Source organism: Antechinus flavipes, chromosome 3 (assembly GCF_016432865.1).
Source record: "Antechinus flavipes isolate AdamAnt ecotype Samford, QLD, Australia chromosome 3, AdamAnt_v2, whole genome shotgun sequence".
Taxonomy (NCBI): Eukaryota; Metazoa; Chordata; class Mammalia; order Dasyuromorphia; family Dasyuridae; genus Antechinus; species Antechinus flavipes.
The window spans coordinates 615,052,750-615,080,748 of record NC_067400.1 but is presented as its reverse complement, the minus strand read 5'-3'; the positions used below and the strand labels follow the sequence as shown (position 1 = coordinate 615,080,748).

The 27,999-nt window shown below is 52.1% G+C and overlaps 1 protein-coding gene across 4 annotated transcripts; it reads right to left on the bottom strand.

Moving 5' to 3' along the window:
- Positions 1-2: 2 nt before the first annotated feature.
- Positions 3-27,885, bottom strand: ZNF541 (zinc finger protein 541). Of its 4 annotated transcripts, XM_051989270.1 has the most exons (16): positions 26,549-27,885; positions 13,218-13,633; positions 11,725-11,968; positions 8,813-10,682; positions 7,937-7,995; positions 7,310-7,469; positions 6,754-6,927; positions 5,862-6,195; positions 5,381-5,444; positions 4,166-4,308; positions 3,712-3,815; positions 2,624-2,699; positions 2,330-2,418; positions 1,335-1,475; positions 889-1,070; positions 3-792 (listed from the first exon to the last, which is right to left on the bottom strand). In XM_051989270.1, the coding sequence occupies exons 2-16, from the start codon at positions 13,522-13,524 to the stop codon at positions 621-623; spliced, it is 4,119 nt and encodes a 1,372-aa protein (XP_051845230.1). In that variant the 5' UTR covers positions 13,525-13,633; positions 26,549-27,885; the 3' UTR covers positions 3-620. The 4 variants fall into 4 exon arrangements, with proteins under 4 accessions (XP_051845230.1, XP_051845226.1, XP_051845227.1 ...); XM_051989266.1 differs by lacking the exon at positions 26,549-27,885 and having other exon boundaries at positions 13,218-14,073; XM_051989267.1 differs by lacking the exon at positions 26,549-27,885 and having other exon boundaries at positions 1,356-1,475; positions 13,218-14,073.
- Positions 27,886-27,999: the final 114 nt, after the last annotated feature.

Below are 27,999 nucleotides of genomic sequence, written 5' to 3'. Positions count from 1 at the left end.
AGAACCATTCAAAAACCCAATTTAATAAGCTATACAGTAGGCACGTACAAAAAAACCAAACAATGTACAAGTCACCACAGGACCTTGGACTCAATGCAGAGGGCCCCTCCCTGGGTGAGGGAGGCCCTGACATGTCATCGTTATGAAGGTATTTTCCCACTGATTCTCTGAAATCTTGGCCTTTTCCAACAAAAATAACAAATCCCAAAACTTAGGCAAAGATTTAAGAGCTACTCAGATCCAACTTTTTTGTCTTTTTTTCTCCCCCCTCCTCCCAAAGAGATATGATTGGAAAAAGGGGAGAGGTCACCCCACTGGATGGTACAGAGCCTCCGACATCCACACCACGCAGACCGAGAAGCGTGTGATGACTCTGTGCTTTCCCTGCCCCGCTCCTAATTATGACCCAACCTAGGATGTGGCTGCCCCATCAGACCCCGGGGCTATCCAATGGGGCAGCCAAGACAAGACGCGGCCACGTCGGGGGCACACTTCCCATCGGACCAAGCCCGGGAGAGACGCCGGTGCCCCCAGCGGCCCCTCCGGGCCCGTTCACCAGCTCTCCCCAGGTCTGAGGCCCCGGCCGGGCAGGCCCCCCCAGGATCCTGGCCTTCTTCCCATCACCACCGGAGGGGGCCCCCCTCCGCCCCAGCTTCCTCCTCCTCTTCCTCATCTCGTGGCTCACTCCTAAAGGGCTTCACGGGCCACTTCATTCTGACCAGAGGCTCCACGTGCTCCTGCAGGCGATGGCGCTTCATGTGGGCGTTTCGACTCTTAATCTTATCGAACACCCTGAAGAGAAAGCGGGGAGCACGGCACGTCTGAAGCCCTCGGAGGACAAAGTGACAGAGGGCAAGGGGGGTTTCTGGGGGCAAAGGGGATAAGTACCTCTCACACTCCCGGCAGGGGAACACGCCCTGGCTCTCCGCGCTCCCTGGCGGCTCCGGCGTCCTCTTGGGGCCGATGGTCGGGCTCGAGGTCACGTTGGCCTCTCGCTTGTAACTCTTCGTTTTGATCTTCAGCTCGGGGGTGGGTCGGTGACTGAGCCGGTCTCGGGGGCTGCAGCTTACCTGAGGGGAGGAGAGGCTCAGGACCCTCCCACCCCGTGGAGCCCGGGCTCCAGAGACATAAGACCCCTACCAGAGGAAGCCCTAACAATGGGAGCGACGTCCCAGCAGTGGCAAGGGGGGGATGGGGAGGGGCTTCAGGTCACGAAGCAGGGTCCTGCTATCCCGTCCCTTCTGGACCCCCCCCCACCGGGGACAGTAGGGAGCCTCTGAGCCCCAACACGTCAGGGCTGTACTTGGGACAGGTTTCCCAGAGCATCCTTCTACCTTTTCTTCTGTCCTTTCTACCTCATCCTGCTCTCTCTTGACCCTCTTTTCTAGCCCTGGGGCTCGGCCGCAGTCAAACTTTATCATTTTTTTCCAGATATAATAATACTCAACACACTGAGCCACATTCTTTGTCTGAATCTAGTAAGAGAAAAGAGAAGCGTGTCACAGAATGTTCACGAGCAGCCGCCCCCACAACACTCTAGATGCCGGCCCACCGGGACCTGTCAAGCCACCAGTCCATCGACCCTCCAGGAGGGCCCAGGAAAGAACACTGGCTCCGTAGCCAGCTTTGTGGTCAAGCTGGGCCCGGTTCTGTGGCCCCGACTGGGGCAGGGACACTGGAGCAGTTTGCTTCTCCAGCCCATTTTACAGAAGAAACTGGGGTAAACGGTGGGGAAGTGGCTCTCCCAGGGTCACCCAGGCAGCGTCTGACCACCGGCCCAGAGCCCTGCACCATGGCCGCTGAGAATTCCCGAGCCCCCCATGACAGCTGGCGTTGGAGGCTACTTTCCCCCAACTGATCTCTTCCTATTCACCAATTTTCCAGCTTTGACTCCTTGAAGGCAGGGCCGGTGCCAGGGCCACCCAGAGGCCCTCATGAAATAGCTATTTCTTGCCCATTTGTGTCATTTCATTCTGGAATGCCCAGAGGTGAATGCAGAGAAGGGGGAGATGGGCAGCTGCTGATGCAGTAGAGCCCTGGAGTCAAGAAGACCCGAGTTCAGACCTGCCCTCAGATACTCAGTAGCTGCGTGACCTGTCTGCACCTGTCTGCCTCAGTTTCCTCAACTGCAAAATGTGCCTGGAAGGGTTGCTGGGAGGGTGAAATTCTGAGTTCTTTGTGGGCTCCCTTTGTGGGGCAGTGGCCAAAGGGCCAGTCCCTGCCACCTCTTCCGCCAGCCAAGCAGCCCATCCCCCTGTTATGAAGGCAGCATGGGGGGGGGGGGGAAGGAGTGATGGTGGCAGGTGCCCACATGGGCACAGGCCCTTACCGTCTTGTGTATCAGATAAAAATCCTTCTTGTGGGCACAGAAAGCCTTCTTGAACAGTCTCTTCTCCACAGGAGTCCAGATATCTGAACCTGCCAAACACGGGGGAAAAAGGTGATTCTCCTGTGGGCCAGAAGGAAAGGCCCGGCTCTGAGAAGACCGACCCCAGGGGGTGCTCCCTCCCACCCCTGTGCCGGGGTCTCGCGACCACACCCTGGCCCATCTCCCAGCCCCCAGGGAACGCCAGGGCTGCCTTGTCCCCAGCAGGGACCGGACCCCTGAAGACATGGCACCTGCCTGTGTAACGGTAATCAGCCAGAGGATGAGATGGAGCCTTCTGGGGTCCTCTAAGTAACAGGGTCTCCAGAGCATCCTAGAACCAAGGCAGATCACCTGGTGAGGCTCCACCCAGTGGGGACAAGGCTCCCCCTTCACTTCTTTCTGAGAGCTTCATTTTATATGCCTCTAGCATATAAGACTGGGTATTTTTGTTAGCTCCCCTCCGTTAAATTCAGCCGTCACCCCGTCACCCTGAGCCCTGGCACTCAGTAAGTGCTATTTGTTATCCTAGGAGGTCAGGCATTCCCTCAGCAGCTCCGTGGACTTTCCAAAGCCAGGCATAATGCTGGGGGCACGGAGGAAAGGGAGAGGCTCTGCCCTTGGGGATCTGATGCTCTATCAGAAGGAAAAGTGCGTCTTTGCACCACAAAGTGGTTTGGGGGGGATCCTGAATAGCAGAGGCTAGCAGCAGATGAGCCGGGGGGCCGGCCAAAGCAGAGGCAGGAGGCACGGCGTCCAGGGGCTGAGCCAGGGCAGGGGTCTGGAGCCAGCCTGAAGCCGGCAGGTGAAAGGCTGTAAAGGTCAGAGGATGACCTCTTGCCTCCTTGAGGCAACGAAGCTGCTCCTCCAGCAGCAAAGTTCCATGCCTGGGCGTGTGAAGGGTGGGTCAGGCAGGGCAGCCCCTCGCAGGGGAGAGTCCAGGGACAAGGGGTGAGAAGCCTTGACTAGCGAACTCGCCAATGGTGGAAAAAAGGGATGAGGAGAAGAACCCTAAGACGTGGCCACTGAGTGTCTGTGGGGTGAGAGAGGGGAGAAGGGGAAGCGCTGATGACTGGGAGGGGAACGGGAAGGTGTGACTTCTGTTCTGGACCCCAGGGGTGGCCGGCTAGCCAATAGCTGGTAATGGAGGTGAATTCAGGAGAGAGGAGCATGGCCCTGAGTTTATTTTCTGTCATTGTCACAAGACACAAAATTAGGCCAAACGTGAGCCCACATTTGGGTACTTTCAGGGATGTCCCCGGAATCTGGGAGACTAAGTCCCGCTTAAAGCCGAGGTTGGGGTGTCGTGGGCAGGGAGGGCTGCCCCCCGGCGGTCAGCCCCTTACCCGGATATCCCCCTGGGCTTCATGCAGGCAGTGGAGAGCGAGTTCCAGATTGGTCCCCCCTCCTGGCATCACACTGGAGCAGGCCACGTTACATAGCTCAGTCACTATGGTCCCGACGAGACACGCAGGGAGTGGGAGGGGAAACCAAAGATCATTAAACCAGAACCAAGAACGGGGCCTCTCTTGACTGTCCCAGGCAGGTCCCTGGCTACCTCCCGGGACCGGGCGCCCAGATTAACGAGCGGGAAGGAGACCAAAAAGAGAGGAGAGGGTCTCTGGTGCCGTGCCCCCGGTGGGCTGGGCAAGGGGGCCCCCCTCATTCCGGAGCGGGCTCCCAGCCAGCCAGACGTCTCAGGGGCCACTGGGCCCTGCTTTCCAGCCGAGGGGAGAGGTGTGGGACGCCCTTGCCCTTGGGAGTGGGAGGCAAACGGGGAGACCCACAAGTGGCAGCCACCTCTCTCCTGCGTGTCTGGGTTGGTCATCACATCTCCCCATGGCTTCCACACCAGTGAAGCGCCATGCTGGTCACCTTCTGCCAGAGAAATCTCTCTGGGCTTTGGGATCTCTGCCTGAAACCGGCTCCCTATATTGATGTGTCTGAAGTGGGAACAACGCACACAGTGACAGAGAATAACTGAAAGGCACCGAGAGATCAGAGAAAGCGCATGGGGTCGGCGATTCGGCCAGGGGCCCCTCGCTGTGGGCAGGGACTGTCTCTAGGGCAGTCACCCTCCTTCTTGACCCTCAGGCCCTCTGGATGTCGAAGGCAGGGGAGGTGCCTCCTTAGGGACCGCCCCACCTCTCATTGTGTCCCTGCATTGCCGGCCTCCGGCCTCCCCAGCCTCCATAACCCGGCTCCCTCGCCTCCCCATCTTCTCTGTAGAGAGCCCTACATACAAGCCAAATGGAAACTCCCTCTTCCATCTTGGAGGCTTTGCCCCGACTTCCCTGATCTGCCTCCTGTCCGGGCACCTTTTTAATGGCATTTATCACATCCTGTCTTGGGTTGTTATAGCAAGCTCAGCAGGAACCATCTCCTCCTCATCTCTGCCCCTCCAATCTGTCCTCCCCCAGGGCCTCAACAGTAGCTCCTCCTGCTCTCAGACAATAGCCTTTTAAAGCTGACCAGGGTCCCCCTGGAAAGCTGCCAGCTGCCCGTAGCCTCGTTCCTCATACTCTGCTGTCCCTGAAGTCGAGTACAGCCCTTCCTTCTTCACCTCCGCTTGATGGAATCCCCCCCTTTCTCTGAGAAATAGCTCCCATCTACATAAAGACTTCTCAACTGCCGGTCTCTCTCCCAAGTGACCTCTTCTTGTCTCACTAGTCCCTATTTACTTATTCTGGGCCCCCTTCTCGTCGGCATCTCCGGCAGCCCCCAGCCCGGTAACTGACGCCCGAGGCAACGTGCTCTAAGTGCTGGTGACTGGCTGACTGACCCACAGGGCAGCGCCCCCTCGTCACTGCAGCCGCGGCCAGCCGGAGATCACCTGCTCCTGGCTGTCGGACACTCTCCCTGATGAGGAGCAATGCCTGAATGGGCCCACTCCAGCCCCTGGGCTCAGGCCTTCTCCCAGAATCTCTCTTGGATGACACAGGGTGTCACACAGGGTTACCAGGGTGGGAAGAGGGTTCTCCCTGCCCCCACCCCCCATCGCCCGCTCTCACTCACGGCTCAATGCTGATCTTGGTGTCGTCTTTGACCACAGCGATTCCAAAAGAGCCATCCACTTGGTCTAGAAAACACAGGACCACAGACGTTACACGGGGAAGCCGAGGGTCCCAGCGGTCCTTCTCCCCGGTTCTCGGATGACGCTTACAAGCCTTCCTAAACTCAGAGACCACAACTGATTTCCTCCTTTACAAAAGAGGGGCTGGCCGGCATCGCCTCGAAGGCCCCTTTCCCAGCTCAACATTAAGCGTTCTATATCAAGCGCTGATGTTCTAGGCCCTCGGGTTGCTTCTGACACAAACATTCTGAGTTCTAAGGTCACCTGCGGCTTTATTAAGCTCCAGCTCTACAAGCAATCTAGAAGCACATGCTGAGAGGGGCCGAGAGGGGCCGGGGCCTCGCTGTGCCCACCCGGATCCCAGTCTAACGGCCCCAGACACAAGGGAGGGCTGGGCGCGTGCAGAAGGTCCTTCTCCCTCACCCAGGACAGCCCCGTAGAGCCTCTCGGGACCAGAATGAGCGGACGTGGAGAAAAGAGTGTTGAAGTATAATCCTGACCCTTCCCGGATCGGGCTGAGCATTGGCGGCGGCGTATATGGAGAACACTGGAATAAACCCTTCAGGAGATGGTCGACCAGGAACACGGGGGAGCGCAGACAGCTCTGATAGCAGCCTCCCGGGCCTGGCTGGATCTCTCCAAAAACCGAAGGTGGAGGAGGGATAAATAATGCCTTGGGCTGGGGGCGTTTTTTTCTTTTTCTGTGTTGACTGGTTTCCTTAGTGTCTCTCTCCTCTCGGCCAGCCCTCTCATGTCCCTAGAGGATGAAAACATCGAGAGCCTCAAAGGACCACCTGCAGTGAACAGAAACTCATCTCTCCACAGTAACTGAGTTTGTGTATCCATTTCGCTGACTCAAAAACTGAGGTTTAAGAAAGGTGAACGCAACACCCAAGTTCAGAGCCAGTCAGAGTCAGAGCTGGGATCAGGAATCTTTTTGACTTTTCCATTATTCCAGCCTGTCCTTTGGTTACCCCATGACCAAAGGCAAGAAGGAACCCCCAGAAGGATTGATGGGCTGCATGCTCCAGGAGCCCTTGGGGCGCCGCTCACCTCAAGGCTGTGCCCAGAGAGGAAGGGGCTGGGCACAGGAAGCTGGCTCCAATACAGAGAAATTCCCAGACCTGCACCCTCCCCTCACTCGGCTGCCCACTGTGTGCAAAGTATTCCTCGCCCACTCTTGGTGCCACGCAGCTGCCCATGAGTTTGCGTTTTCCTTTCCCCTCTGATAAAAGACTGACAGGGTCCTTGGTCCTACAGCATTCCTGCGAGCCCACCCTCCAGACCGGCAGCACGCACCCCAGTCGCCACCCACCTTGGTCAGGCTCCCTGGAGGTCGGCTCCCAGCTGGCACAGGGACAGACACGGGGGTCACCAAAGGCGCTGCGGCCAGGTCTTCCAAAGGCCTCTTGGCTCCCGGTGGACTCTGTCCGTCCCCCTCTGGCCTCAGGACCAATCTCTGGGGTTTGCAATATTCTGTGTTATACACCTGAATCAGGGACAGGGAAGACGCAAGGTGAATATGCATTCAGGGCCAAGGCAGAAGTTTTCTCTCCTCCATTTGATGCTTCACAAGCCACCAAGGGACGACTCCTGTTTTCTAAGGGAGCACAGTCCCAGGACTTAGGCCCAGCCCAACGATGGGGTTTGCATTTCGCAGTTAGGGCCCAAAGTACCCAAACTCCAGTTCACCACTATCAGCCCTCCTCCGCACCCCCACACACAAACTGTGTTATCTGCCAAAATTTCAGACCCTTTGAGGTCAATGACACCTCTCCTTTCAGGGTCTTTCTTTAACCCGAGCCCTGCAGCCCTCCCCAGTAAGAAGCCTCCCTGGAAGGGAAATGGCCAAGATCCTGCTTCCTCTTTACCTGCTGCTCCTGCCTCCCTCTCGGTGATGGCCACTGGTCACTGTGAAAACACATGTGACTGCTCAGCCCCTTCTCAGTGTAAAACATCTGGCTGCAGTTCTTGCAGACGTAAGTGCTTCTGGGCTCCGTCCAGTCCGGAGAGACACCGTTGAGCTGGTTGCTAAGGGCAGAAATCACCTTCAAAGTCAGGCCACAAGCTTTGGGAATGACCTCAAGGGGGAGTTTAAGACCTAATGCCCCTCACCCTTTTCTTTGTTACTTTTTCCTCCCTCTCCCTCCCTCCCTCCCTCCCTCCCTCCCTCTCTCTCTCTCTCTCTCTCTCTCCCTCCCTCCCTCCCTCCTTCTCTCTCTCTCTCTCTCTCTCTCTCTCTCTCTCTCCCTCCCTCCCTCTCTCTCTCTGTGTGTGTTTCTGTCTCCCACCACTCATTTTGCACAACTTCATAAACATTGATTTTACTGAAACCTAGTGTGAAAGCTCCCTGAGGGCAGGGATGGCTTCAGCACACAGGTCATGCTTCATACATGTCTGCTGAATTGGACGGACTTCCAGGTCCGGTTCTTGGCTCACCAGGCCCGCCCCCTCCCCACGCCAAGGCCACACTCCTGGCCCAGAAGGCTTCAGCTCACCATCCGGTCACCAGGCTCTCGTCCCTCACTGGGTTGGGCAACCTGTAGATGTTCCCGCCCTGCAGATCAGAGAACCAAAGCACCTCAGTGAATGTGTCAGAAATGAAGGGGAAGAGATGGCAGCCAGAAAACACCCCAATACTCCCGGAGGAGGCAAGATGAGGAGGGTCAGCCACTCCTGGACACCATTCTGAGATGGGTTTGCAGTCCGCACGAAGGCCCTTTCCTCGGCAATCCTGCGCGGGACGGGGAGCTCAGAAATGTAATCACCTGAGGGGTGAGGATTGCATCCAAAGAGGTGATTTTCTCTCTCTGTCTCACCACTGGGTTTGAACGAAGAAAATCACATCTTTTACAGGCATCGCGATGTCGGGGAAGCGGAGTTTCCCTAAGCTAGTGGGTTGCCTCCCTTCCATCCTACCTTCTACGGGAAGCCTCCCCCAACTGCTTTTAATTCCAGTGCCTTCCCTGTTAATCACTTCTACTGATCCCATACAGAGCTCGCTTTGTGTACAGTCCCTCCCCCATCAGATGGACAGAGGCCGTCTTCTGCCTCTCTCGGCAGCCCTGCCACTTGGCACAGGCCCTGGCACATCGAGGCCTTTCACTGATGATGACTGAATTGAAGTTTCCCGTCTCTGACCCTTCAACACAAGTATGCTAAAGCTCCCAGGGATGTCACAAATAAAAAGTTCCATAAAGCCTGAAGCTCGGCAGAAAAGGGATTATGATTATACTGTTAGCAAACGTCTGCAGGAAGAGCTAAAGGAAAAAGGCGGGCAGGAAAAGGGCAGGGAAGTCCTAGGAATTCTGGAGAATCACACCCCTCCACCCCCAGGACTGTGGCCAAGGAGGGGGAGGGAGAGGAGCAAGCACCTGGATCCTGTTGAAGATGGTCAGCTTGGACTTCATGTCCCGCGTGGGCTCCGCGGAGGCTCCGGCTGAGGAGAAGGAAGCCATGGCCACCTGGCTTGGAGAGGCTGCACAGCACATGTCCATCTTCACTTTGTCCTTGCGGAAACCAGAGAACCGCTGGGCTCTGGTGCTGCCGGAGAAGAGTCGATAGCCCATTTCTCTGGCACAGGTCTGACTCTTGTCCCCTTTGGAGGCCGAGGGCGCGCCGTTCTCTGTCTGAGACAGCTTGGAATGGAACTGGCCTCCGGCTGGTTCTTCCACCCCCGATGGAGACGGCCGAGGATGCGCTGGGGAGAAAACATCCCCCAGACCTACGCTCCCTTTGGCCGACCGCAACTGCTTGGTCATAGAAGCGTCGGGATTCCCGCAAGGGTCCAGGGACGATCCAAGGGAAGGCAAAGCAGGGGCCACTTTGGGCCCTCCCTTGGGGTCCCGCCTCGTGCTCCCAGGTGAAGACTCTCTTGGAAACAGGGCCTGGGTCTTTCTCCTGCGGGCCGGCGACCCCTCCTGCTCGGGGTTTCCCGGGAGAGCATGGAACGAGTCAGCCCCTGGGGCCAGAGGCTGCTGCCACACGCCCTGCAGTGGTTTCAGCAAAGCCTGCTTGGTCTCTGGGAGTGGGAGCTGAGAGGGAGCTGCTGCTACCTGGGTGTGGGAGAAGATCCGCTGGGACTTGGTGATCATTTGGAACACCTGCATCTGCTCGTGGCTCACCAGGGACTCCTGGGACTTGAGAAAGAGCTGCCGGAAGAGCGGGGTGCTCTCCGGGGGGAGCCCGCTCGGCTTCTGCACATCCTGGAGGCCCAGCTCCCCAGGGTTCTGCCAAGGGAAGGGCTCGCACTCGTACTTGTTCCTCTGGGCAGGCCACGAGCTGTCCTCCCCACCAGCGAACCTGGCATCACTCAGGGTGTCCCCCGGAGCCTTTAGCAGCGTGGGAGGGAAAGAGAGCACGTCCTCCGGACCAGCGCCCGCCGGAGCAGCTAAAGGGTCCAGCAGGGGGGACACAGGCCCGGGCCCGGGCCCCGGCTCGGAGCCGTCCCGGGCAGGGACCGGAGCCGGCTTGTGGACCACATAGACACTGTTCCCTTTGCTCTTGGGGCAGCCGGGCAGGTTCCTGACCCACTGGAAGTTGTGACTAGATGGCTGGGAGCTGGCTGAGACTGCCTGGCCTCGGAAGAGAGGCAGGCAAGGCAGGGTCCCCCCATCGGACCAACTTTCCAGCCCAGCGGACGGGAGTGGGAGAAAAGGCAGTTCTGAATCGGCTGGGTCAGAGGCTCCATTCTCTCCCCCTGGGGCCATGGCTGCCAGGTTCCCCGAGTGGATAACCGTGAACATGTCAGAGGGGGGCGGATCCTTTCTTGGGGGACGAGGCTCCTCAGGAGGCTCAATGCCCAGGGCTCCCGTGGGTGCCAGGGCATTGGCAGGAGTACAGGAGACAGAGCCTGCACTGGGTGGACAGGGGCACAGTGAGCCCCTCCCATCCACATCTGGTGCCCCTGCAGTGGCCGGGCCAGGTGAGGGGAGCTTCTGGTGGACAATGCTGCTCACAATGCACCGCAGGAGATCTCGGTTGGGCAGGAGGGAGCTGGGGGAGCGGGCCTCGGAGGGCACCAGGGTTCGGAGGCTGCTGGGCCCGGCCTGGCCGGCGGCCTCGTGGGCATGGGGGGAGTCCCCACAGGCTTCCTCTTCTGGAGGGGCCTCTTTCAGGATGCACAGGCCATGCTGCACCTCATAGTGTCGGCGCAGGGAACGATAATCACAGTAGCTCTTGCTGCAGCCCTGCTCAATGCACACAAAAGGTTTGGTTTTCTGATGGGTCAGCATGTGTCCAGTCCTGGAGCCAGAACACAAAAGGGACAATCGGTGAGATGACTGGGACAAATTTCATGTCGTCCCCCTAGAGAAAGGGCCGGATCTCCCCCATCTTGACCGTCTCCATCGCTAGCCACGTCTGAGCGCCCTGGGCAGACTAGCTATCTCGGCACATAATTGTGGGCGCCTCTTTCCTGAGGAGTCTTCCAAACGGTTCCCCTGGGAGGACACAACTCCTCCCCGACACGTCACATGTGGACAAGCAGCCGGGCCCTGGTGAGCACAATCAATCTGTGGCCACGGGACCCCGGGGAGAGGTCGAGCGTCGGGATGAAGCCCCCCCCTCAGCCGCTAGTCCCAGCTCTGACTGCACTAGTCTTAGCCCCATCTTTGTTGGACTGGGAGGACACAGCACTACCCCATCCACCAAGAACAAAAGGAACGTTTCTGGGATCCATGGAAAAGATTCCCTTTGGAAAACTAATTAATCGGGCACAGTGGGAAGAACTTTTTCTGATTCCCTGGGGAGATGCGAGGGTCAGGACCCCCCAGTCTCCTCCCAGGTTCAACATGGGAGCCTCCGAATGGCTCGGGGCTTCCTTGGTCCTGGCGCTCTCCTCCTTCAGACCCCCACAGCTGGCGTTTCCGGTTCCCCGGCCATTCCCGCCCGCACTCCCATTTTTCACAGCAGCCTGTCTAGCCCTCTCTTCCTCCCTCTTGTCGTGGCCATTGGCGCACCTGTCCCCTCAGCGGGCTCTCCCGCCTAACCCGCCGAGTGACCGAGTTGGCGCCGCCCCCAGCAGGGGGCTCACCCTAACAATCACTTGCTACGAGGCCAAATTGAGCTTCTGGGCCTCAGGAGCCAGATGAAGCCAGAGAGGCTGCGACCCTCCGGGCCCGCCTGAGGCGCCTGAGCAAGGGTCACCCGTGGCCTCCCGTGGCCTCGGACAGCATCAAACTGGCTCCTGAGGGGGAGCAAAGGGGCGAACCCTAGAAGACGCCGCCCTCCCCCGCCGCCCGGCCTCCCTCCCCAGGGCGCGGGGCCTCGCCAGACTCCCACATACAGGTGGTCCTGACGCTTAAAGGCCTTGCTGCAGATTTTGCAGACGTGTTTCCTCTCCTGGCTGTGCGTCAAGTAGTGTTTGCTAAGGGAGCTGGCGCTGCTGAACACCTTTCCACAGAGGCTGCAATCCAGGAACGGGTTCTGGGGGGAGCTGTGCTGCCGCTTTCCTTTCCTGGCACTGCCCGAGCTGGTCCGGCCTCCTTCGTCTGCCTCTTTAGAAGCCTTCAGGACGCCCAGCCCCAGGTCTGAATGGAGAGAGAGAGGAACAAGTTACATTCAGGGGACCCCAGGGAGGGGAGTCAGGGCTCTGCCCTTGGAAGGGGGCTCCCCGCGCTTCTGTCGCTCTGGCTCAGGGCGCCTCCTTTTCCCCATCTGCAGAATGAAGCGCTCAAAGGCCACGGCCTGTAGGACTCTCTCTGATCAGGGTGCGGACTCTTGGGCCACACTCAACAGCTTTTCCAACTCCTCGGCCCAGTGTGAGGGAGCGGGGGCCAGCCCACAGCAGTGACCGACTGCACCCGCGGAGCTGAGGTGCCCGACAACTGCCCGCTGCCCAAAGACACGCTCGCCAGCACCCACCCATCCTCTCTTCCCCCCCCCCCCCCGTCTCTGTCTCTGTCCTCTCCCACTCTCCCTCCCTCCCTCTGATTATGTTGAAGACTTCATCTTAAGATGATCACAGTCTGTTGGTTCAGCTTAGGTACATTTCTGGAAGGTGTTTCAGATTTTCTGTCTATGGAAAACCAGCCAGAGAAAGAGAGGCAGATAGTCCCCCAAATGCTGTCTCTTTCTCTTTGAGCCTCGTTTCCTTCAATTTTCCTAAGAGAAAAACATTTCTCTTTTTTTTAAAAGCCTCATTAATGATAGTGAAGTAAACCAGTAGGCAAATCGTGTTCTTTCCAAAGGCCTCAGTTTCCTCATCTATAAAGTTAATGGATTCTATTCGATGATTTCTGAGGATCCTTCTAGTTCTAGATTTAGGATCCTCTAAGTATGTCATGGTAGGCAATGAATGAGTTCTGTGAAGTTTATTCAAGCAAAGCATCTGAACTTCTTTAGAGACAACAGCAGCAATTCGCACTGATAATTTTTTCCCCCAAATAGAGGTATTTAGAAGCAACTTCTGAGAAAAACAGATCGAGTACTTTTTTAAGTCTGATGCATTCAGATTTTCAACTTAATTTCCAAAGAAATCATTAAGTGATTTTAATCAAATGCTTGATTTATTCTTTGGCGGCAGCTGGCAGGTGAACCAGATTATTATTTAAACTACATAATTTTAAAATGTGCTCAGTTCTTCCCTTTCAACTCTTATGCAAAAGAGAAGGACGTTGGCTTGAATAATAGACTATCTACACAAAAGTGAGTTTTTAGTCTCTGATGGAATGGGGAGAATTTTTCAGCCCCCAGAGATAACTGGGGGTCCCACCCCTACCCCTGCCATGGCATTCCCACAAGACCAGTGGGTCCCCCCTCGATCTCTCTCAGGCTCACCCTGCAAGGAAGGCTGTGAGTCCGAGTCAGCATATTCCTCCAACAGCTTTGCTGAGTCTCCCTCCTTCCCTGAATACAAGGAGAGGGCATCAAGGTTGTCCTCCAGAGCCTCACTGGCCATATCTGGTGTTGGGAGGCCCGGGTCCAGGTCTAAACTGCTCAGGCCAGCATAGAGCAGGTCTCTTGTGTTAGGGCACAGATCCCGATTGAGGGTGTCACTGCAGTTCAGCCCCTGGCTCTCTGAAAATCCAGGAAGATGCATCTCTGACTGAAGGGCACCATCATCCCCAAGGCTGTACTGGTCCATGGTGCTCCACTGCCACGTCTTGGACAAAAGCCACTCTCTGATTTCCAACAAGCTGACCACGTGAGATTTGAAAGTGGGCAGAAAATAGCCTTGAGGTCCAATCCAAATCCTAAGGATAAACATGGAGCAGACAAAACTATAAGAAACCCTAAAAGGCATCAACCAGCTTCTTATCATGCACGTTGGAGTCATTTTTGACCTTGTTCTCCTCGATCCCACAAATCCCATCCATTAGGAAGTCCTGTCATTGCTTCCTCTTCACACTCTCTTGAATCTTGATCCTCTTCTCAGCAGCCCTCCCACAGACACTTTACATTCTAGTTAAATTAAATTACTCAATAACTATTCCCACCCCTCCGAACAGTTGACTCATGGCCAGCATCTCCAGTTGTTCAAATCCCTTCTTTCCTTCACTTCAGTCCCTCATTCAAGGAAGAGGAAATGTGAAGGCAATCTTCCTTCCCCAAATGTCTCACAGTATTTTGTCTGGATCTTTTTTATTTATGAAACTGTTAAAATAGTGCCTGGCACATAACAGGTACTTAATAAATGCTTATTCCCTCCATTATCTTCTTGGTATCCCAGTTATTCATATATATCCTTTCCTCCACTAGATTACATCAGATGATCCTAAAAAATAAGGTCTGGGTCCCATTTATCTTTGTATCCCTGCAGAAATCTCTTTTGTGAATGAATAAATGGAGCGGTCCAGCCCACTGCCTAGTCTCACAAAACAACAGAGGTGGAAGAGGCCTTAGAGATAAATTGTCTAGTTCAGTCTCCCCTCGTTCTATAGAGAAAGGTCCCTGTCTATGCCCAAGGTCCCAAAGAGAGTTAATAATGGGGCTAGGACTTAAATCCAGGCCTTCAGACTAGCTCAGGCTTTCTGCTTAAAGTCACACAACTAGACATCAGTCACACTAGCTTCCTTACTTTCTCCAAAAGAGGAAAAGTAAGACCATCTCCTCACTTTCAGGGCACAAAGTTCTCCTCTTTCATTTGGCAAATCGTCACAGGGAGCTTTGCAAAGTAAAGCACTTCATATAAGTTCACTCATTAAATCACAGGCCTATCATATTCAGTTTCCTTATCTTTCTAAAATCACCTGATGGGCCAAATCAGGAGTGAGGAACCTTTTTTCCACCAATGATGATAGGAAAAAAAAATATGCATAAAGGCTTGCAGACACATACTGTGCATTTCACTCCACAAGCATTTGTCATGCATCCACTAGCATAAGGCACTTTGGGAAGACTGAAACAAAAATGGCAGACAATACCTGCCTTCAAAACCTGTCCATTCCCCTAGAGAATACAAGTAAATAGATGAGCAAGTACAAGACATTTTGACAAGAGTGGTTCCTCCCCAGAGGAGGTGGCCCCTGAGATGTACCTGGAAGAAATGTTAGGATTCTAAGGACAGAAGAGAAGCTGGTATATTCAGATTCTTCATCAAGAGAGAGAACCACTTTCTAAAGTAAGAACAGGAAATACATTCAAAAAGATGACAATACAAATATAAACTTAAGGCCTTGTTAAATTTGGGAAACTGCAGCAATTCTTCGATGATCCCCCTAACCTATCTTCTTCATTAATATTCTTTTGCTGATATTACAGAGCTGAGTCACAGAACACTGACCTCTGACCTCACTGATCAATACTGCAGGAAGCCCTTATAGCAAAGGAAAGACAACCGGCACAGGGGACAAGATGCTACCATATTATAAATGATGGCTTGAAAGCCGGCCAAATGTGACCAGAAAACAGTGTTACAGTCCTCCCTTGGCACCCCTGAACATTAAAATAATCAGAACTGGGCTTCTAGCACACGAGTTGGATTTTCTTCTACAGAGGACTCAGAATTTCATAGAATTAGAAGGTTGAGGGGGGATGAAGGAGAGAAGAGAGTGAAGATGTTCCCCAAGATGGAAATCTTTACTGACAAAGAAGGTCCTCAAAGAGAAGAGACCAGAGCCAGGTCCAGAGGCTTGAGGTCTGCATCATCTGAAGAGAACTGTTCCCCTACCCTCCCGTGGTTGTCCTCCCTTTAAACAGAAGGCATATCAATCATCCTGTAGTTGAATAGAGTTCTCCTTGGTTGCTCTACTTAGCCTTTCAAAGTAGATTTTGGAAGATGAAGGTTTAATTTTCTACAGGAGTTTGGTGGACTTCAGTGTCCCTCCTGAACCGTGCTGCCTGGCCATCAGAGTCCCAGAAGGGCCCCTGGGGGCCACCTAGGCCAACCACTGATGGCTGACCCCAAGTCTCCTCTGCAACATTCCCAGCAAGTAGATATCCAACCTCTGCTTGAAGACTTCTAGGGAGGGTGCAGAATTCATCTAATTGTTAGGAAACTAAGCCTTGTAGCAAGTCTAAATCTGCTTCATTTTCATTCACTTTCCTCACTTTACACGACCAAGCAAAACAAATCTAAACTTTCCAACAGTCTCTTCATCTAACCATTCCTGGATCAGACACCAGAATTGGCTTCATTTCATTTAATTCATTAAAAAAAAAATTATTATCCTCCTGTTGTGTGTAAATCCCTGCCTTAGAGATAAATTTTGCCTTCAGGATACTCTCGGGGTTGGAGGAGGCCTGAGATGAGGTCACAGACAGCTGAAGTTGAGAAAGGGGGGAACATTTTTGGGGGTGGGGTGGGATGGAGAGATGAGAAGACCCTCCATGAAGGCAGGCATCAAAGGGCTTGGAGCGGAGGGAAGGATTGCCAAAGGGGAAACCACTTCAGGAAGTCCATATAGGTCTTAAGATGGAAGCACAGAGGAGCAACAGGATGCAGAGAAGTTCTCAGGGGCCTGTGACAGTAACATCCAGCTGAGCATAAAGCACAGAATGAACTCAGGTTAGCAATGAATGTAGAAGACCCCCCCAAAAAAAATAAAAGGCTTTGAAAACTCTTTTGGAACAAGGGAGAATCAAGAAAGGGTACAAGGCCGGGAGTCAGAACCACTCGCCTTTTTGTTCTGTCTTCTGCGACAAAGAGAAGGATCTTGTGGCTATGGGAAAACACTTTGCAAACTTCTGTGCCCTTATCAAATATGAATCCTTCTGATTCCGACAAGTTAAGTGGTGAGAGCTCTCAGGCCCTAAGCCTTCCCTTCTACAGGCTAAACTCCTCCAGGACAAGGCAGGACTTGAGGCTCTTCACTATTCAAATCATCCTCTTGGGGACATTTCCTAACTTATCCATGTCTTCCCTAAAACATGGCGCTCCACCCATAATGCAATACTGCAGATCACAATGGTTGATCAGGGTAGAGTATGGTAGGACTAGTAATGTCCTTATTCTAGACTTCATTCCTCTATTTACAGAGCAGAAGTCAGCCTTTTGGCTGCATCACCCTTCTGACTTAATATTAAGATTATATTAATTCCTATTAATCTCATTTTACTCCATTCAGCCCTAAATTTGAGCCTGTCAACACTGATTTGGATTTTGCCATCTGGCACGGGTTATCTGCAGACTTAGTAAGTAAGCCACTAAGCCTTTATCTAAGGCATCATTTTAAAAATGATAAACGGCAGGAGATCAAGCACAGATCTGTGGGCTCTTCTACAAGAAACAACTTTTCAGGTTCACATCAATCTACTCGGATCATTCAGACAGTGGGTTCTACTTCACTGTTCTACCTTCTAGCCCCCTTGTCCATTTTCTCCACAAGGGTAGTAGCATTAGTGACCGTGCCAAAAATGATAATATTTACATCCCCCTCATCTACTAGTCTTGTGACATTATCAAAAGAAAACCGAGGCTGTTCTGCCACGAGCCAGTCTTTGGTATCACTGCTCCCCTTTCTAGATGTTCACCAGCCATTCCTTTTGCAAGATATCCTAGAATGCTCTGAGTAATTAAAAGCCAAACTCTTTGGCCCTCAATTTGCAAACTCTTCTGTTTTTTCTTTAAAACTCAGTCCATTTAATCCTCTCCTCTTCTACTTCTCCCCATTTTTTCAAGGACCATGAAGGTGGCTCAGCAGTAATATCCTCCAGTACTTCCAATTTCCTAGGCTTCATCCGAGCCTGGTAACCTGAAAGGGCCACGAGCTGTTTTAATATCTCCCTATTCACGGGGACCCGATTATTCACCATTTTTGGTTCTATCCTTTAGAACTCATATTTGAATGGAGCACAGAGGTCTGCCAAGTGTTTTTCCCACAGCCACTAGGCTATGTCAGGTGGCTTGGAAATCTCTCCAAGATCCTTCTCTATGTCACAGAAGGCAGAACCAAAAGGTGAGTGATTCTGGCTTCTGGCCCTCACCCTCTCAATCCCAGAGCCTCAGCCCTGTATTCTTTCTTGATCCTCCCTTCTTCCAAAGGAGTTTTCAAACCCTTTTTTTTTGGGGGGGGGGAAGAGGGAGGGGTCCTCAGCATTCATTGCCATCCTGAGCTCATTCTGTGTGTTATGCTCAGCTGGATGTTACTTTCACAGAACCATGAGAACTTCTCTGCACCCATGCTTCCATCTTCTCATCTCCCCACCCCACTCCCACTCTTCAAGACGCTCCCCCCTTTCTCAACTTCTCTCTCCTGTGCTTCTAACTTGTTTCATAGCCATCTGTGAGCTCATCTCAGGCCTGCTTGTAACCTGGGAGCCCTTTGAAGCCAAGAGTCAAGCTTTGTTTCCTTTTAGTATCACTAGAGCAGGGTCTCTAAAATAGGGGGGTAATAAATTTTTTAATATATTAAATGAAATAAACTCAGTTCTGGTGGCTCTAATCTGGGAATGGCTAGGGGAAGGAAATAAACATTTATATGGCTTCTACCATGCCCCAAGCACCATGCCAGGTACTTTTACAAATTATCTCCTTTGGACCTCACAACAGTCCTTTGAGGCAGATGCTCTTTTATCCCCATTTTACTTTTGAGGAAACTGAGACAAACAGAGAGTAAATGATTTGCCCAGGGTCCCAGCAGTGAGTGAGGCTGGATCTGAACCGGGGTCCTCATGAGTGCAGGCCCAGTGCCACTTGACATGAACAGAACCAGGAAAACAACACACATGAAGGGAACAATGTAAACAAAAAGACCCATGCCACTAAGCCGAACATTGTGTAATTAGGAGGACCAAGCTTGGCCCCAAGGAGGTTGAGAAACAAGGAGGGGTGCAGGTCTGGACTGTGGCACCTCCACACTGACGGGTACCACTGAGGGGTTAGTGGTGAGCATCTAGCTCATTCTCCTCTGCCCTTACTAGACTCACTGGGACACTGGTTTCAGTTCTGGACAACCCGATTTAAAAACGGCTGGAGAGAGTCCAGAGAAAGGCAAACCAGGACAGTAGAGTCCATGTCATGAATGAATGGAGCATTTACTAAAGACTCACAGTGCCCAATGATGTAGATACAAATAAAAAGAAATGCTTTTTGTTTTCTTTCTCGTTGTTTTTTCTTTTTGATCAGATTTTTCTTATGCAGCATGATGATTGTGGAAATATGTATAAAAGAATTGAATATGTTTAATACATGTTAGATCACTTGCTGCCTAAGGGAGGGGTGAGGGAAGGGAGAGAGAAAAAAATGTGGAACACAAGGCTTTGAAAGGAGGAATATTGAAAACTATGCATATATTTTGAAAATAAAAAGCTTTAAAAAAAAAAAAACAGAAAAGCAAACTGGGTCTGTATCTCAAAGAGAGCATAAAAAAGGGAAAGGGACCTGCATGTGCAAAAATGTTTGTGGCAGCCCCTTTGTGGTGGCAAATAACTGGAAAGTGAGTGGATGCCCATCAGTTGGGGAATGCCTGAATCAGTTACGGTATGAATGTGATGGAATATGATTGTAATGTAGGAAATGATCAGTAAGATGATTTCAGAAAGACCTGGAGAGAATTACATGAACTGATACTTAGAGAAATGAACAGAACTAGGAGAATACTGTGCACACTAACAATAAAATTATGTTATCAAGTAATGAATGTGGCTCTTTCCAACAATGAGGTGACTCAGGCCACTTCCAATAGACTTGTGAAGGAGAGAGCCTTCTGCATCCACAGAGAGGACTATAGGGATTGAACGTGGAGCACAACAGAGTACCTTCCCCTTTTTTGTTGTCATTTTTTCTCTCATTTTTTTCCTTTTTGAGTTGATTTTTCTTGTACAGCATGATAAATGTGGGAATATGTTTAGAAAAACATGTTTAACTTATGCTGAATTACCTGCTGTCCAAGGGAGAGGGGAGATAAGGAGGCAGGGAGAAAAATATGGAACATAAGATTTTGCAAGGATGGATATTAAAAACTATCTTTGCTCATATTTTGAAAAACAAAAAGCTACTATTATAAACAGAACAAACAAATAGAAAAGCAGGTGGCCCAGGCTGCCCTCAGGAAGCTCCTATTCTTATGAGGATATAACACCCACAGAAGGTTGCAGGGATCATCCAGATAGAAAGGTCCCTTGGGGTATGGTGGCAAAATAGAAGGTGCTGCCTCTTCCTGAATGTCATCCCCACTGAGATAATCCAATCAATTTCTGAAGCTGATGCACTGGGCAGGACCAAGGCATTTGGTGACAAGACCTTTCCTTTCTGGATCTTCAGGGCAACGGCCAGGCTGCATCTCCACAGGGGCAGCCACCTAGGGTGAGGGCATCAGGCACTGGGCTGGAAAGCTGGTTATCCCCAAGGTTCTTGGGTTCAGTATCTTAGGCTGTCTCCATCAGAAATGGTGGACCTGATGGTGGAGATGGTGATCAAGCACATCCTGCCTCTCGCTTCTCCTTCAAGGTGCCTTATCCTTCAGGGACAGTGGCAGCTGGTGAGGCTGGTTGGCCAAAACCCTTCCCAAAAACTGCCTCCCTGGATGACATCTCTGCAGCCTGGGCTGGAAGCAGGCCCAGGTTCTTATGCCTATTACAGGGGCACTGGTTAAAAGTACTGGGTATACTGAAACTAGAGAAGACTTGGGCAGAATAGAACAGCTGTAGTCAAGACATGTGGGAAAGAGATTAAACTTGTTGGCTGGCCTCAAAAGGCAAAATCAGCAGATGCAGGAGAGGCTCTATCAGTTAGGACAACTGTCTCCCCAAGCAGACTGGGCCGGGCCACGCCATCATGGCCTCCCAGCCCTTGGCAGGAAATGGGCTTGAGGATCCCTTTCACAGATGGGCCAGCTGCCGGCTCCCCCTCATCACCAGGCCTGTGATGCTGCAGTTTGAATGCTCGCTTGTGTTTGGTCTGTTTGGGGGTTTTTAAACACTGGGCATGGAGCAGGGAAGAGTCTGTTCAGAACCTAATAGTAAAGACTGAAGGGCATCAGTCAAACTTGTCTAAAAGTGGGGCCCATGTCCGTCTCCTTACTGGTTCTCTCAGTGGGGCACCTTCTGCTCCGATTAGACAAGTCCATATGTATACATCTCAACATCCCCAAGTATAATCCCAATACAGTTGAATTAGGATGCGGGATACAGATCTTCAGAAGCTTGTCTGACTTGATGTTTTGATGTTTTAAAGTTCTTTTTAATCCCATGGTACTGTCTTTAATTTTTTTTCTAATGCACAAAGAAGAAATCTTATTTCCTTCTATCTTCCTACTTAATTAGTGGAAAGATAAAAAGAATAGTGACCTTCCCCCTCCACTCCTCAATGGTTTGACAACACTTCTGGAGGTCCTTGGAGAACTAGTCAGGAAAGGAGCTGGAGCCCATGGTTGGGGCACAGGTCCAAACCCCTAACTGAACTTACTCCCACCTTTTCCTTATGGTTAAACAAAATGAGCCAAAACACTAAAACTGTGCCCATTACCTGGAAATGCCTAACAAATCATGGTCCACAAATGCAGTGGAGAAAGGTGAACAACAAAGAGGAGCCTGGAAGCAAGCTGAGCCAAAGTCACAACAGACTGCATGACTACCAGTGAGGTCAAGGACTGCCATACCCACTCCAAAACTCAAAAAGTGCCCGTTGTGGAATTATAAAGCTCAACAAGACTTGGGGAGATACGAGAGGATAGACTCTCATTCCATCCCTTCAAGAAGGTGGGGGTATTACACACGAAAAAAATTTTTTTAAACTTTTTTCAACAGACTCATCCATTGTGCTATTTTTCTCCTCTTTCTAAATCTTAAATAAGTGCTATTTGTTATATGGGATGGATTCTGGAAGAGGGAGAGGAAGGATACTAGGGAAAGCCAAGATGATGTAAAAAACAAAAGCTATCAATAAAAATGTACTTAAAGAGGAAATAGTTATCCCTTCCACATTGTAGGGGGATAGTAAGACACAGCATCCTTATGATCAGCATAAAATTGGTCCTCCTTTCTAACCAAAACAACCTGAACTTCTTCTTTTACAGAGTGTTTACAGTAGCTCAGGGTAAAACTGAGGTTAAGCATTTGGTCATAGGTCCCAGATTATCTGCCAGTCTTTGCATGTCATCTGTGACTCCCACAAAATCTCTCCCTACCCCCCAATTTCCATTTAATTTCTTGCGCCGACCTTAAATATATCAAAACTAACATGAGGAGAGTTGCCCTTGTGGAAGGCAGGCCTGTAGGCCAGGAACTCAGGTAAAGAAAGAGACCCAAGCCGTCTTGGCCGCCAGGGGGTGCCAGTGGGGCGAGAGCTGGGAGCCTAGAGTCAGGAAGACTGGTCCTCCTGAGTTACTACAGCCTTAGACCCAGGTGGGCTGGGTGACCCTGGACAAATAAAAACTTGATGCTATCTGCCTCAGTTTCCTCATCTGCAAAATGAGCTGCAGGAGGAAATAACAACTCCAATTGCCTCTGCCAAGAAAACACCATAACAGGGTCACGCAAAACCAGACATCAGCTTCCTGGGCCCCTGCCTGGGAACCACCTGGAGGGGGAAGGGTCCCTTCTCTCCTGAGACCCCGCCTGCCCGCCACAGGTTCTCCCCAATGTCTGTGCAGTGGGCAGGGCAGGAAAGAACTTCTGACAGCTTCCCCACACGTGCTCCTTCTGTGGAGATCACCTCCCTCCAGGGGCCTGGAGGTGACAAAGGGACCATCTTCCCTCTCACCCCAGACTAGCCACCAAGTCTCGCTGCTCCCTACTGCCACTACGCCTCCCGTGGACCAAAGGCCATCGGCCTCTCACCTGGAGCACCGCAGTAGCCTTCTCATCGGCCTCCCTGCACCCCATCTACTCTACTTGCCAAAGAGAGGCCAAAGGAACCCTTCTGGGCTCCTCTTTCCAAACTTATTTCACCAACTGCCCCTCCTTAATTCTAGGCCTTCACCCCTACCTCTCTCCAGATCTCGGAAAGCTCAGCTCGGTCGGCCTGTCTCCACAACTTCTCTATTTACCTGCGGAACCTCACAGAAGTTGGGATCTCTGAAGGCTTGGTCTTGTCTTTGTCCCTAACATCCTGCACAAGGACCTGCTCACAACTGGCACTTCATAATGCTGACTGGACACTAAGATGGGGAAGGTCCGAGGGCAAGTCCTGAGAGTGGACGCCTCTCTTTTTAAAATAGATTTGCCTTGATGGCTTTGTTTTTAGATCACCTGAATTTCCCTGTTCCATTTAACAAAGCTGCTTGATATTTTTAAGAAAAAAAAAGTCAAAGCGGAAATAACCAATAGGACCAACAATACATCAAAAAAAAAAAAAAAAACTAGTGTTCCACTAATTGAGGGGGGTGGGGGGCTATGGTGTGGTGTGTTATCCATCATCTATGCAAAGGAATGGAGGGAAATTTTCCTCTCTTCTTTGGGAGCTGAGCATGCACTAATCTTGTAGTATCCTTTCTCAGTTCCTCTCATGTCCCTTCCTGTGGTTTCACAAGTATGAGAGAGAAAAGGCAGTGTGATGCAATGGAAAAGCCACTGAGTCACAGGGTTTAGGCTCCCTATCATCAACTCTAGCATTTATTTGGAGTTTTCAGATTTGCAAAGGGCTTTATAACTATGATTCCATCTGATCCTCACAATAACCCTAAAAGAGCCATACTTTACAGGTGAGGAAACTGGGGCAGGGATTCTAAGTACCTTGCCCAGGAACACTGGGTTAGTCGGTGTTGGATGCTGAATTTGAACTCCACTATTTCTAACTCCAAGTGCCCCATGCACTCCAACACCTGGCGGTCACCTATGTCACTTAAAACAAATCAGGTCCTCTCTCTGACTTTTTATTTTCTTTTCAGTAAAATGAAGACACTGGACTAGATGATATATTCCAAGGCTGTTTCAGGAGACGGTTCACCTTGTGTTGCTAACACTAGCTGACATTTTCACAGTATTTTATGTTTTGCAAAGTGTTTTATATTCCATTACCATGCAACCCTCATAACTGCCCTGTGTCTTGCCATTCCCATTTTGCTGATGAAGAAACTAAGGATACTGAAGATCAAATCGGGGCGGGGGGCAGGGGAGGGAAGCTGGCTCTCACTGGACCTCAAGCCTCTCTATAGAGTGGGACCTATCCGGCATTCCTGCCACTCAGCCTGGCCCTGGGAGAATTCCCCAGCCTGGTCCTAAAGCCCTTTTCTGTACCAAGGCCCCTCCCCAGGTGGCCCGGAGGCTTAGTGGCTGGCAGTGCCCATTCTCTGAGGATTCTGCCGGCATCTCAAGCTGCCATCTCTAGCACCACCCTGTGGCGCTCACCACAAACTACCATGTGGCATCACCCCTTCCTGTCCCTTTCATCCAGAGGCTCTGGCCTGACAAGACTGGGGGGCTGCATGATGGGCCACCTTCTCTCCTGCCCCTCTGCTGCACAAAGTCCCACCCAACTTTTAAAAAGAAGGCGCCCTTCCTCGTGAACCTTCCCAGATTCCTCCTCCTCCAGAACAACTTCCCCTTTGGCCGGAGGTGATGCAATCAGGAATGACTGGGAATGTGGCTTTTCTGGGTGCTCGTGTCTTGCTCTCCCTTCCTAGATCCACGCTCCCATCCGGCAAAGGGCCACGCCTTTGCTCAGATACACTAGGCAGAAACAATAAAAAATTGTGGTCTGGCCATTCTGTGGTCACCATCCACACGAGCATTTTCCTCATGATTCTGGGAGGTTAAAAGCTGCCCCCATCTCAGCTCAGGCACTCCCAGGTGTGGACTGATGGGATTTTTTAACTTAGGTTTCATGAAGGCTTCAAACACTTGCCTTTTAAAAAGTGCTCCTGAAGCTTTTCTGAGGGGCCCTGGTCCCTTTCTCTCTGCAGAATGACTGCTCCATCAGGAGCACTACCAGGATGATAATGGTGGGGCCGGGGCCAGCTCTCAGTGGTGGGCAACAGGAGAGATGGGAAAGCTCACTTGGTGCAGCGGAAGGAACAACTGGTTCAAATTCTGTTTCTGCTCTGAGCCCCTGGGCAAATTTCACCCGCTTTCGGGGGGCTGTGTGGCCTGTAAAATGAGGGCCGACAGCCTCACACGTGTGACTCCCCCACCCTCTCCTCCAAAGCCTCCCAGTACTCTTCCCCCATTCCTTATTTAGACCTAAAGAACACATATAACTGTACGTATACACACATACAATTTACTATATATGAGCCCGTGTACATATACACATATTTACCATGTATCTACATATAGGCATACACACATAAATCTGTTCTTTTTACTTGTGTTTTAAGCTATGTGCCTCATAAAAGGAGTGGCCTAAAAAGCCTAAGAGGGACACGTGTGACTGGAAAAGCAGGATGAGAATCAGGATTCCTGATAAGGACGACTTGCTAAGCCTCCATTATGGCATGTTGTGGAGTTTTTTTGGTTGTTTTTTTTAATGAATGTGGACAACACTGGAAGAATTTCAATAAAAGAAGAAATGGGAAAATTTAAAAGGGCAATTTCCATCTTAAATGACTTTTTTCCCACTCATCACAAATATTTTTTGGTTTGGGTGATTGCAATTTTTTTTTTTAAACGGGGCAGGATAAAAGGCTGGGGTCACTTGGGAAAAATTAATGGGTTTTCAAGCATGTCTAAGGCATGGGAGGGAGAAGCAAATGCTTCCCAGCCTTCTTCAAAATGAAACACTAACCTACACCAACCTATCTGTCCCAGAAAAACTTTAGTCTGATAAGTCACTGTATTGGGGGATCCCAAAATGGGAGCACTCATTCTGCTCTCGTCACTCCCGCGCCGTCTCTTTCAGTCAGTTTCTTCAACTTTAAAATTGCAAAGTTGGACCACCCTTTGAGGTGAAGGTAAAGTGAATGGCACACTGAACTCAGAGCCTAAGATGTGGGTTCAAATTCTGCTTCACTCTTTCTAGCTGTTGACCTGGTATACACCTTTTAAACTCAGCTTCCAAATCTAGAAAACGGGAGTAACAGCACCTAGGGTTATTCTAGGGGCATAGGAAGAGGCAGTGAGGACTGAGGGAAAACACCCCGTAGTGTTTTGCCAACATGTATACATGCCAACTGTTATTTAGGTTGCAAATACTGGGCTTCCTCTGTCAGCTTTTCCAGCATCCCAAACAATTCCCAAACAAATTTTCTCCTCCCTGACACACCTTAGGGCCCAAACTCAGTATCAGGTGGGACCCTCACCCTGCAGTCTATTGTTATTCTCTCTGGCTTTTTGCACCTGACTAGTCCAGGGACTCCCTGAGACTCCCTTCCGTGAGGTCAGATGCTCCATCCAGATTTACTGAAAGGAAAATCCTCCAGGAGGAAAACTCTTCCATTACGTGAGGAGAGGGTTAGGGGCAAAGTGTGCGTCCAGTCTGCAGGATGGTGCAATTCAATTAAAGGAGGCATTGCTCCCGGACCTGGATGTGCAAGACCTTGAGGGTCTGAAGCACTGAAGGGGTAAGAACTGGACCCTCAGCCCCAAGGGGCTCCCACTCCCTTGGGGATACCTGCTGCTGCAGGTTGGTTTGACAAGGGGGCGAGGTGGTTGCCCATGGCAGATGGCACCCGAGCCATCTTCTCAGAAGTGAGGAAGCATCATTGGCTCCGCAGGTGGGGAACCCGGCTCTGCCACCCACTCAGTCCCTGGGTGACCTTCAGAAAGCCACAAAAACCTCTCGGGGCCTTGGTTTGGGACAAAATGACCTCGACGGGCCACAAGTCTACGATCCTATGAGGAAGGACACTCACCAGGAGAGCCAAGCCAAGGCTCTTGGGGGGTCAGTTTTAGGCACCCTTGGGGGGCTCACAAGACAGACAGGCCGACCATCAGGGGCTTTCCTCCAGGGTGCTGGGTGCCAATTTCAGACACAAATCCAATTTCTTTTGCCTGCTCAACAGCTTTTCCCTCTGGTCCTGGAAGCGGGTGGTGGAAGGAAGGGGAGGGGATGGTCAAGTTGGGGGAAAGGGGCAGCTGGTGGGAAAATCAACAGGGGTTTTGGAGGCTGTTTCACTGGGAAGGGAGATGGAGGCAGAAGGGGCTTTTGCTCAAAGGGAGGCTTAATTGAGGAAGAATTTTTATTGGGGCTGGAATTTTTGCTTGGGGGGAGGGGTGGCCTGGATGGGAAAAAGGAATATTTGTGAGAAGAGGTTAAATGGGGGTGCCTCGGGTGGAAAGGTAGGGATTTCCTGGAAGGGAAGTTTTTGCTGAAAATGAGGGATCTGAGCTAGAGGAAGAGGAAGGTGCTGGGAGGAAAAGGATTATTGCAAGGAGTGGAGATCAGGGCAAGAGAGGGATTTTGCTGGGGGAGGCCGGGTTCGGGCCAGGACTTGTGTCCCGAGAAGCCTTTTGCCAGAGAGCAGATCGAAGGGGGACAAAGCTGGGGGGAGAGAAAGGGACGAGAATTCTTGCTGGGAGAGTGTGCTGGGGGGGATGGTTTAAGTATTGAATTGGGGGAGCCTGGGTGGGGAGGGGCGTTTGCTGGGAGGGAATGCTAAGGTGAGATGCTAAAGGGGGGGGTCTGAGTCGGGGCAAATGCTGGGGTGGGATGCTCTACACCGGGAGGGAAGGCGCATTGAATGCGGGAGGATTGTGCTAAATGGCGGGCAAAGAGAAAAGGGCATTTGCTGGGAGGGGGTGTTAAGTGGAGAGAGCGGAAGAGGGGCATTGGTGGGGACAGGATGCTCTGAGAGGGGGAGGGGATGCTCGGCGGGGGACCGGAGGGGTGCTCCGGGGGTGGGGAGGGGATGCTCGTTTAGGGGGCGGGTGGGGAGGGGATGCTCGGCGGGGGGCCAGCGGGAAGGAAGGGTTTTTTGCTGGGAAGGGGTGCTCAGAAGGGTCGGGGTGGGGGGGGCGATTGCAAGGCCTGGGGGTGCAGGGACGGGGATAAGGCCGCCTGAGGGAGGGGGGCCGGCCTGAGGAGGTTGGGGGGGAGGGGGCGGGTCTGAGGAGGTCTGGGGGGGGAGAAGTCGGGGGAGAGGGAAGGGGGGAGGGGGGCGGGGGCGGGGGCAGGAGCAGCAGCAGCAACCGGGTTTTACCCGCCCCCGGGGGCTCGCGCGCCCGCCTCGCGCTTCGTGCCTGGCGCTCGCCCGCCTGCCTGCCTCTCTCTCCCTCCAGGCTGCGCGCGCACACCACCCCCCTCGCTCCCTCCCTCCCCGGCCCGGCCCGCCCGGGCCCAGCGCGCGCTGCGTGCATGCGTGCG

What these genes read in the sequence shown, in the direction of transcription:
- ZNF541 (XM_051989266.1), bottom strand. Translation starts at nt 13,752, where the DNA reads ATGGGATTTGTGGGATCGAGGAGAACAAGGTCAAAAATGACTCCAACG. An exon ending in CTCCAGGGAGCCTGACCAAG is followed by an intron (nt 6,196 to 6,753) that starts GTGGGTGGCGAC and finishes TTCATCCTCTAG; the next exon opens with GGACATGAGAGGGCTGGCCG. An exon ending in TAGAAAGGACAGAAGAAAAG is followed by an intron (nt 1,071 to 1,334) that starts GTAGAAGGATGC and finishes TCCTCCCCTCAG; the next exon opens with GTAAGCTGCAGCCCCCGAGA.